The 10903-nt window shown below is 39.8% G+C and overlaps 1 protein-coding gene across 12 annotated transcripts in view; it reads right to left on the reverse strand.

Moving 5' to 3' along the window:
- Positions 1 to 4160: 4160 nt before the first annotated feature.
- Positions 4161 to 10903, reverse strand: part of LOC108390523 (nuclear receptor coactivator 5-like) — a 45966-nt gene continuing 39223 nt past the window's right edge. For 5 of the 12 annotated variants that reach the window (XM_073225690.1, XM_036998438.2, XM_036998434.2 and 2 more), the window contains 2 exons: positions 10057 to 10200; positions 4164 to 7672 (listed from right to left, as the gene is read on the reverse strand). In XM_073225690.1, the coding sequence (XP_073081791.1) occupies positions 7614 to 7672; positions 10057 to 10200 (203 nt within the window). In that variant the 3' untranslated portion in view covers positions 4164 to 7613. Of the gene's footprint in view, positions 7673 to 10056; positions 10201 to 10903 lie in introns of all 12 variants that reach the window. The other 7 variants (XM_036998428.2, XM_073225695.1, XM_073225693.1 and 4 more) reach the window with 4 other exon arrangements.

Here is a 10903-nt window from a genome sequence, read left to right on the forward strand (position 1 = left end):
TCAAAATATTCAAATTCAGTTAGACAATATCCATCATATTATTGATAAGTTTTCACAAATGCCTAGGGTGCCTAACTGGTTTTCTTGGTTTCACTGATATGGCTGGTAATTGTAGGTCTGCTTTGGTTATGTAGCTGTATTCCTATTATGTTAATGTGTGCATGCAATTTAATTAGTAATTTAAAACCTATACACGCTTATGTTACACTACAAGAAGATATGTCAAAGAAATAATCAATCTTCCCATGTTTTCTTCCGTCTGCTCCTTCTATAGCTTCTCTTCTTCCTTCATAATTACAACCCCTAAGTAGAATTCGTGCCTCATATCCAAATTACTGAGAATCATAATTCTTCCAAGTGGTAAATATACCTCAAGACAAATGCTGGGCATAGAAGCCACAGGGCATAAATCTGCAAAAAATTAAAAAGCTAACCTTTTCAAACAATATTGCTTCTCTCTCACTTACCAACTTTACATTTCCCTGTATGGCCCCGGAAGATGACTGGTTAGCCAGAGATGGGTAAGATTCATCAAGGGAGGAACAACCTAAGACAGGCACAGTTGCAGGGGAGCCATCAGGTGAGAAACTGGGGATCAACAGAGGTGAGGCTTAGAACCTCACCCCCCCTGTTTTGAGAGAAATCTTCTGCATCCGTGGATGTTTTGTTGCCCTTGTCTAGCTTGGATTAATCCTTAGTCTATAGGCACACACCTGATTATCTACATTTGCCCTCTTACAGCACTAAACTATGTTTTCTACCTTTACCTTGCATCTACCTACCACTTCAGCATTTTATTTAAAATAATAATAATAATAAGGGAGAAATTTGGGATTTGCATATAAATCAAGTATAAAAATCAAACGAATAATCATAATTGACCTAATTGTTTATAGTTTGTGATGTGGGATCAAAACCAAAAGTTTCTGTGATAAGTGCCCTTGCACTGTTCACCATGTAAGAACTTATTCACTATGTAAGAACTTGTTCACCATGTAAAAACTTGTTCATTATGCTTCAGAAGATTGGAGACTGTTGAGAATTAGGCTTGGGGTTGATTAATGATTGTGCATTGAGTACCCTATACAGAATTTTATTGTTGTTAACAACCATATGATCAATAAATATGAGAGATGCCCTCTCAAAAAAAAAATTAAGCTCATAACCATGATGATGGAGCTGCAGAGAAATACGCAAGAGCTAAGGGATGATGTACGGAAGGAGATTACAGAAACGAAACAATCTCTGGAAGGATTTATAAACAGAATGGATAAGATGCAAGAGGCCATTGATGGAATAGAAACCAGAGAACAGGAACGCATAGAAGCTGACGCAGAGAGAGATAAAAGGATCTCCAGGAATGAAACAATATTAAGAGAACTGTGTGACCAATTCAAAAGGAACAATATCCGCATTATAGGGGTACCAGAAGAAGAAGACAGAAAGGGATAGAAAGTGTATTTGAAGAAATAATTGCTGAAAACTTCCCCAAACTGGGGGAGGAAATAATCGATCAGACCATAGAAGTGTACAGAACTCCCAACAGAAAGGACCCAAGGAGGACAACACCAAGACACATAATAATTAAAATGGCAAAGATCAAGGACAAGGACAGAGTTTTAAAGGCAGCTAGAGAGAGGAAAAAGGTCACTTACAAAGGAAAACCCATCAGGCTATCATCAGACTTCTCAACAGAAACAATACAGGTCAGAAGAGAATGGCATGATATATTTAATGCAATGAAAGAGAAGGGCCTTGAACCAAGAATAGTGTATCCAGCACGACTGTCATTTAAATATGAAGGAGGGATTAAACAATTCCCAGACAAGCAAAAGTTGAGGGAATTTGCCTTCCACAAACCACCTCTACAGGGTATTTTAGAGGGACTGTTCTAGATGGGAGCACTCCTAAGACTAAATAGATGTCACCAGAGAAAATAAAATCACGGCAAAGAAAGCAGACCAACCAAATACTAACTAAAGGCAAAAAATAAAATCAACTACCCACAAAAGCAGTTAAAGGAAGCACAAAAGAGCACTGAATTAAACAACCAACATATAAAGAACAGAGGAGGAGGAATAAGAAGGGAGAAAAATAAAGAATGACCAGACAGTGTTTAAAATAGCTCAATAAGCGAGTTAAGTTAGACAGTAAAATACTAAAGAAGCTAACCTCGAACCTTTGGCAACCACGAATCTAAAGCCTGCAATGGCAATAAGTACATATCTTTCAATAATCACCCTAAATGTAAATGGACTGAATGCACCAATCAAAAGACACAATAATATAATGGATAAAAAAGCACAACCCATCTGTATGCTGCTTACAGAGACTCACCTCAAACCCAAAGACTATAGGAACAAAGACTGAAGGAACAAAACAACAGCAGAATCATAGAACCTAAGAATGGACTAACAGTTACCAAAGGGGAAGGGACTGGGGAGAAAGGGAGGGAAGGGATGGATAAGGGTGGGGAAAAAGAAAGGGGGCATTACAATTAGCATGTATAATGTGGGGGGGGTCATGGGGAGAGCTGTGCAACACAGAGAAGACAAGTAGTGATTCTACAGCATCATACTACACTGATGGACAGTACTGTAATGGGGTTTGTGGGGGGGATTTGGTGAAGGGGGGACCCTAGTAAACATAATATTCTTCATGTAATTGTAGATTAATGACAACAAAATAAATAAATTTAAAAAAAAGTAAAGATTAATTATTGCCTAATGAATAATTCTTCATATAGGGAAAAAAACAATCCTAGCTTATCTCTGCTGTAACAGCAGCTCCTAAAACTCATAACCACACACTGTGGTAAGCAGAAATCTACCCAATGATCCCCCAAAGTCCTGCCTCCTGGTGTGTACATCTTGCACAATCCCCTCTCTTGGAGAGTAGGTGGGACCAATATTATGGAGGGTATCTTGAGTTTATCAAAAGAGAGATTATCTTAGGTTGGTGGGCCTGACCTAATCAGACAAGCCCTTTAAAAGATGAAGCCTCAGGATTACTGTTTTCCTGGGTCTCTCCCATGTATACAGGAGGTATACATGTTATTAAACTGTTTGCTTTCCCTTGTAAAAAAAGAAAAAAGTGAAGCCTCAGAGACTTTCCTAGTGGCCTGGTAGAAAGCAAAGGCCATGAGGAGGGGCCCACATGGCAAGGAGCTGAGAATCACTAGGGGCTGAGAGGGGACCTCAGCTAGTAAGAAACAGAGATCACAGTCACAATAACTACACGGCAATCAATTCTGTCAACAACCAGTGAGCTTGGAAGAGGATCCTGAGCTCAGATGAGACCCCAGTCATTGCCCACACATCACTTTCAGTATGGTGACACTGAAGACCCATACTCCTACCTCATGGACACTGTGAGATGATAAATCTGAGTTTCAAGTTGATGGATATTTGTTACACAGCAATAGGAAACTAATATATCCATGTATTAAACAACCCCAAAAAGTCTGGACAGAGGCTCCAGTCAGAGTCTGGTCTTGGCTCACAGAGCAGCTCAGACAGAATTGCTTTGTTTCCAAGAAATCTGAAACAAAAATCATAGGCTAAAGTGGAAAATAAAAATAAGTTTAGCAGACTATAGAAAAAATAGTATTAGAAGTTTCAATCTAACAATCTCTTCTTTATCTAAAATTCATGTGGGATAAATTAGTGTCTGTTACAATTTCCAACTTCAATGCCAGAAAGTATGCTTCCTTGGGTCTCCTTTCCAAATGTTAGCCTTTCTACCCATTTACAGCCTGAAGATAAGCATAAGTGTTAAGCCAAAGCAAAATACTTCCAATTGTAAAATTCACAACATGAGTTTTCTTTATATTCCTCACTGCAGAGACCCAATTTCATCATTTCTTACTGAGTAACAATTAGGTATATTTGAAATTGGTTCTAAAAACCCGTTGCTCTTTATTGGAAAAGCAAAACCAACTTACAACAAACTAAATTCTTTTGCTTAAGCAGCAAAAGTTAGAAATGACCTAAAATGTCCATCACTAAGATCTGATAAAGTAAATTAAGGCACATCTCTAATCCAGAATGATTTACAATCATTTTTAAGACATAACGGGAAAAAAAAATTTCAAGAGGTAGAATAGTATTTACGGTATATTAACCATTTGAGCGCAAGTTGATACATGCTCGCATATGGATATCTATGAAAGGAGACAGAAGAAACTGTTAAGAAACAGAAGCAGGAGAACTACTTTTTATTGTTCACTTTTTGTTTCTTTTGAATATTGTACCATGGGTATACAACATCTATTTTTTAAAATACTAATTTTTTAAAAAGTGAAAACAAGCCAACATCACAAAAATCTGTGCTTTTAAAAAATATACAAACTGTCTTCAAAACTTTAACACAAGTTATTGTTCTAATATTGTTCTACTGGATTATTTAGGTAACTCTAAGAATATAAGAAGTCTTTCCCCTGTAGATGCTAGTGATTCATCCAACAACTCTGAATGTCACTAGAAAGTTTCTGTATATTTACATGCAAGGGAGGGCTCGGAACACCGCTAAGGAATTGCCTCTAATACAGGAGGCGCGCTAAGTGACTAAGCCCCAGGACCACCAGCGCCTGAGGGCAGACATGCAGGATTGACCTTGAGGGCTCCACAGGATGAGTTTCTCAGCCTCTTGTCCCTCTACAACTTGGTGTGGCTTCCACCTTGCCCCACATCATCTATTTTCTAAGACAGGACACTATCAACACAGCTCCCAGCCAGTGTAAGATTTCACATTATGTAAGAAAAGACCTGAAAATTCATGTAATCTAAGGAGATGCCTTGGGACAAAGGAAAAAAAAGTTTCTTTTTAAAGTCGTGGAAAGAAATAAAACACGGGGGACAGATGACATGAAGACAAAGGAGAGCCACATGACAATGGAGAGACAGATAGGTGTGATGCATCACAAGCCAAGGAACACAGAGTTGCTGGCAAATGCCAAAAGCTAGAAGAATCTAGAAAGGATTCTCCCCTTACAGGTTTCAGAGGCAGCATGGCTCAGGCAACTGCTTCATCAAACCTCCAGCCTCCAGTCCAGAACTGTGAGACAATTTCTGTTGTTTTAAGCCACCGCGTTTGTGGCACTTTGTTGCAGCAACCCTAGGAAACTAATACAGTGACCAAAAAAATCTTTATAAGCCTTCACTAACCCATTGCCTAAACAGATAAACTTTGAAAAAGAGAAAGTGCTCAACATCATTAGGCACTTGAATGGCTGAAAGGGAAGACTGCCAATACCAAAGAGAGTGAGGGTGTGGAGCAGCCAGAGCTCTCGGGCCACTGCTGGCGGCCATGTAAAATGGTAGAGCCGTTTTGCAGTACTTACTGAATACATACCTACCCTATGGTCTACCAATCCCACTACTAGGTGTCTACGCAAGAAAAATGCAAATATACCCCCACAAAGAACTTGTATAAGCAATCTTAAAACGCCAAGTCTAACAGAGGGAATGCACAAACAGGCTGTGGCATATCCATACAATGAACTCCTGCCAAAAAGGAACAATCCATGGGCTCATGCAACGATATGGGTGAACCTCAAAAACATTCTAGAAGCAAAAGAAACTAGTCTCAACAAAATATATACTGCATAATTCCATTTTTTTTAAAGGCTGTATGTTCAAGATTTTTTTCTTTAGCTATTAAAAGAGGAAACCAGTAGGTGTTGCAACCAGTTAAAAGAACAATCCAAAATCACATTTTTAGACCAGAAATACTGAAATGAATGTACAGAATCAAAGCAAAACTGGATTCTTCTACATTGGAGAAGGGAAACCAATAGACACCCCACTGTAAATAATTTATTTGCATGTCTATAAAAATTATTTTTAATTTTTTTAACATGAGGTTAATTGATATATATCAATTATATAATATTATAATGTATACGACATGATTTAATATTTGTATATATTATGAAATGAAAACAATATGTCTCTATGATTCCATCTATATAAACTATAAGAACAGACAATACTAAGGTGCTAGAAGTCAAAAAGAGTTAGGGGAGGGAGAGCAGAGTGCCTGGAATGGTCTGAAGAGATGTAAATGCTTGCACCTCATTTTAGATGCCAGTTACATGGGTCTGTACAATTTTTAAAACTCATTAAAATGAACATTTAAGATGTTATGTTTCAATTAAAAGAGGAGAAGTTTTAATCTAATATTTGAATCAGACAAGAATCATCAATGGACACGAAACAATTAGGTAAAAGTTGTTGGCTAGTAGGATATTTGCTTCATGACAAAGCATCAAGCTTCAACGAAAAAACTACTTGCTCTAAGGCAGTCACCACCATACCCAAGTGACCAAACACAGCAGCATCCCCCACAGGACAACTATTAGGTGCCTTCTGATATAATACAATATGAAACAGCACCACCTATGAAAATACTCTTGCCAGAAATGTATGCCAGAATCCAGATCAACCTTTCAGGATACAGAAACTACAGGGAACAGAAGAACAGTTAAGTGACACCACGAGGAAACAATCAGAGAAATTCAGAATGTAGGATATTCTACAAGACAGACAAGTAGCTCAGACTCGAAGTCAGTATCACTAGGGAAAAAAAAAAAGTAGGAAGACTGTTCTAGATTAAAAGAAACTAAAGACACCTAACAACCAAATGCAATGCACAAATCTTACTTAAACCCTGGTTTTAAAAAAAGCCCACCAAAGCATTCTTGGGACAGCTGGGAAATTCAACTATGGGAACCAGACATTAGATATTATAGAATACTAACTTCTAAGTTATGGTAACACTATCATTCATATGAGAATGTCCTTATTCTTAGGAGAGGCATGTTAAAGTATGCCTCTCATTTAATGGTATTTTGATATCTCATTTAAATGTGAGATATCAAGCTCTGCAAATTATTTTCATGGTTGAGAAAAAAACTTAACTTACACAAACATGAGTAAATTGAAAAATGACAATGTTAATTGTTGAATTTAGGTACAGAATATATGGATGTTCCCTGTGTTCATCAGAACTCTTCATTCAAATTCTCTTTACATGAACAATGTTTCATAATAAAAAAAACACCTAAAACTTAATAAAATTAAAAGGGGCCTACATGGTACCCAGAATAGGCTCCTGAAACAGAAAAATTACATTGATGGAAAAGCTGGTGAAATATGGATAAAGTCTGTGCATAGTTCTTATTATTGTACTAATGTTAATTTCCTAGTAAATGTACCATGGTTATATCACCTGGATGAAGGGAACTCCCTGTCCTATCTTTGCAAATTTTTTGTAAATCTAAAATTATTCCAAAATAAAAAGTGTTTAAAAAGGGGCAAACTGTATGTAAAAGCTAAAAGTTTTTATTGTATTAAAATATGCATATAATCAAACAATATCAAGATCTAACATCTAGAACAATGACCTTCCACAAACCTCTAGTTTGGTACAAAAGGACTCCAAACTTTTTATAAGTTTCCATTGGACCATGTTTGGGACAAAAGGGATGGCCATTTGTACCCATTGTTTGGACATCAGTGCTGCAGGCCAGATAGGGGCCTTGATCCTTGGAGGAGGGTGAAACCGTGTTGGGGTAGCAGCCACCGTGTTTTCCTAGCTCAGCAGAGCTCTCCTTACTCCAGCAAAGGCATGGGTTGAAGTGTCTGCTTGCGCAGTACCAACTGCGAAAGACCTGTGAAGAGGTGGGACACAGCAGTGTCAATTTACATCCTTTCCCTGGTTCACCAAGCCCCCAGTCATATCCACCTTTGCAGGCAGAATCTGATTAACCAAGCTATAGCATTAGCAGACAGTTATGCAATTCTTGGAGGTTCTGAAAGATTTTCATTCATACTATCTCATTCAATCCTAGTTTCAGCCCTCATTTTACAAAGGAGGAATATGGGACACCTAGGCCCGCCCTCACCTTCACTGAGTTCTGAGCACCTCATGGAGGGCCTCTATCAGCAGGAGAGCCCAGCACCTCTCTCCTTCAGGCACCCAAATACTTGACATTCTCCAAGCCCAGCTCTTTTGCTAGGACTCCATGGCACTACCCTGGCTCCATGTGAACCACAACCACCCCAACCTTTGAACTTCTACAGCCCTTACTTAAACTGATGAATCAGAACAAGTAAGGGATGTGAAAACGCTTTTGGCCATTTGTCAAAGGGAGGCTCGTGGATGGAAGGATGTGGTTGAAATCAAAGCAAAAATATGTGATTTGTTGAAAGCAATAACAATTTGATAAGGCTTATGTGCTGCTAGGACTGTGTGATGGTTAAGAGCATGGAATGTGGTGTCACATGGCTGGTGTGCAATCTCAACTCCACAAGGTACCACTGAGTGGCCTTGGGCCGATTAATCACCCTCTGGACAATAGGTGACTCATGTAGCAGATGCAGATAATCTCAGTACCTAGCTCAGGGTTGAGGACTAAATGAAATTATCTCAATGCCTGTCACCTAATGAGAACTCAATACATGGGAACTATTATGGTTAGCCCTTGTATAGTGTGCTTCAGGTTTTCATTTTTGTTGTTTTAAAAAAGTTTACTCCAACTATTAGTCCTGGAATTTGGAGCTGAGAGGGTCCTTAGAAGCCATGGAGAGCCAGCTAAGGGGTGAGGAAAGTTCTCAAAATTTCCTAAAAATTTGGTCTGTCAGATGACAACTTCAAAATTAGACATTTTACCTGGGTCCCCAGGAGCACAGGAGTCACTGACCTGTATCTGTCTTGCCATCATTTTATAAATGTATATCGTTTATATGACAATGACACAATATATATCCATTGGAAGCATGTTTGACTAAAAATTTAAGGATTAAAACTTTAAAAGGGCAAAAGGTATCATTAAAAATGTTTCCTGCATGAAGAACAGAAAGACGAAAGTCCACTTTCCCAACAGCGAGGGCTTCACTCAAAGCTCAAACAGAATTCGAGTGAACTAAGAGGAACTCAGGGCAGTGGCTTTTTCTAGGCTCAGTAAGCCCGAATGACGAGAAATGAAGTCAGCAAAATCCTGTGGGGCTGCCTCCACCCTAGGCCAGAGCGCATCTCGGCTCCTACCCACTGCTTCGGCAGACTAGTCAAAGCAGGTCTGCCCCAGTGCCCTGATGGCTTTGGGGGCATGTGGAAGCCTCTAACCTCATCATTCCCAGCCATACAGGGGGAAAGGAGAAGATGAGAGCTGGCCAGGTCTGCACCGGCAAGAAGACAGAGAAAAGGCCTCTGCTGCTGTGCAGGCTCCAAGCCAGGGCTGGGTATCAATCAGCTGGTACTAAAATAAGGCATATCACATCTCTGTCCTCCTGCCCAGCAGGGGAGGGACCGTGTGCCTCTCTGAGCCAAGCAGAAACAAGGTACACACCTCCAAATGGCATCAGGGAGGCACAAGAACACGATTAAACAACATTCAACTTCATCAGAAGATACTCCCTTTGCCAACCTCCTGCAATCCCTCTGTATAGTCAAGAAAAGAGTTTCTAGTAGTGTTGGTATCCCACTAATGACCCCTTGACCCTTAGTAATCCCCTTTCTTGACCAGAAGGAGAACAGTTCTTAAGCTTAAAGACTGAAACAGGCAACAGTATGTGGCAGGAGTCTAGTAATGCTCTTTTCTGTTCTTTTTTTATAGTTACTTTCTATTTTACAGTTGACAATGATATCCATTTATGGTAGAGATACAACATTTCCCTTTTTTAAAAAGGGGGGAGAGAAAACGACTAAGTAATAATAGATTTTTTATATGGCAAAAACACAACACACTTTACTACTTATTGCTACAGCTCTTTAATACTTCCAATAACCTTGAACTGTGCAGTTCATTACAGTAGCCACTGGCCACATGTGACTACATGTAATTACTATGTGACTGTAGTCATTTAAATTAATTAAAATTAAATTGAAAATTCAGTTCCTTGGTCATATTAGCCCCATTTCAAGTGCTGAACAGCCACAAGTGGCTAACAGCTACCATATTATAAAACACAGCTATAGGACATTTCCTCTCTTGCAGAAAGTTCCACAGGGCAGCATTAGCCTAGAATGCCACTGCCAGCTCACCTGGCTACTCACCTGGTGGTGGTGCTAAAAGACCTGGTTTCTCCCCAAGTAGTGGACGCTTGGCAGGCTTGGGAGGGGGGCATCCCAAAGGAGCAGGCCTCTTGGAAGGGGCTGCCAGTAGTGGAGGGGGAAAGAGAACTTTGGGGTTGACCAATCCTGCAGAGAACAAAAACCAAAACATAAACAGTAATACATATGTTGAACTGGGTTCCAGGTGCTCTCCCCAAAGGGACCTTTCCTAATCTTACGAAGGGGCTGAGCAGGGAGCCCCTGCCACATACACCAAGTCCAAACTCATCTCCTCAAAGCTCTACAGTCCTCTGTAGACCTATACTGCCTCAGTGGTCCTCCAGGGGTCAGCAAACTATAGTCTGGTGCTCAAATTCAACCTGTTGTGTTTTGGTATGGCCCAAGTGAACTAAGAATGGTTACATTTTAAATGTTTATATACATATGTACATAATATCCTTGATTTTGCTTCCTGGCCCACAAAGCCTAAAATAAAGTATTTACTATCTGGTCCTTTAAGAAGTTTGCAATCCCTTGGTCTGTTCTAACATCCTGGTCTACCACCCTTACCTTCTCCAAGTGGGTTTTTTGCTTAAAATGTCATGTTCTGACACTTAGAACACATTTTCTCAAACATCCAAGGCAATGGGGCTCCCAGTGCTTAAAAGTGGGGACCTTCAGGGCAAAAAGGCGGACCCCTAACATACCGGAAGCACTCTGTTTCTGAGAGCCTAACATGCTCCCACCTAGAGCACTGGCCTGGACACAGCCCACAGAGCTCTGACCCACAGCCTAGCACTCTGTCGCTTCTCTCTTGGGCAGTCAGTCTGCCTGCACAAGCTTCATCCTG

The sequence above is a fragment of the Manis javanica genome, chromosome 17 (genome assembly GCF_040802235.1).
Source record: "Manis javanica isolate MJ-LG chromosome 17, MJ_LKY, whole genome shotgun sequence".
NCBI classification, from domain to species: domain Eukaryota; kingdom Metazoa; phylum Chordata; class Mammalia; order Pholidota; family Manidae; genus Manis; species Manis javanica.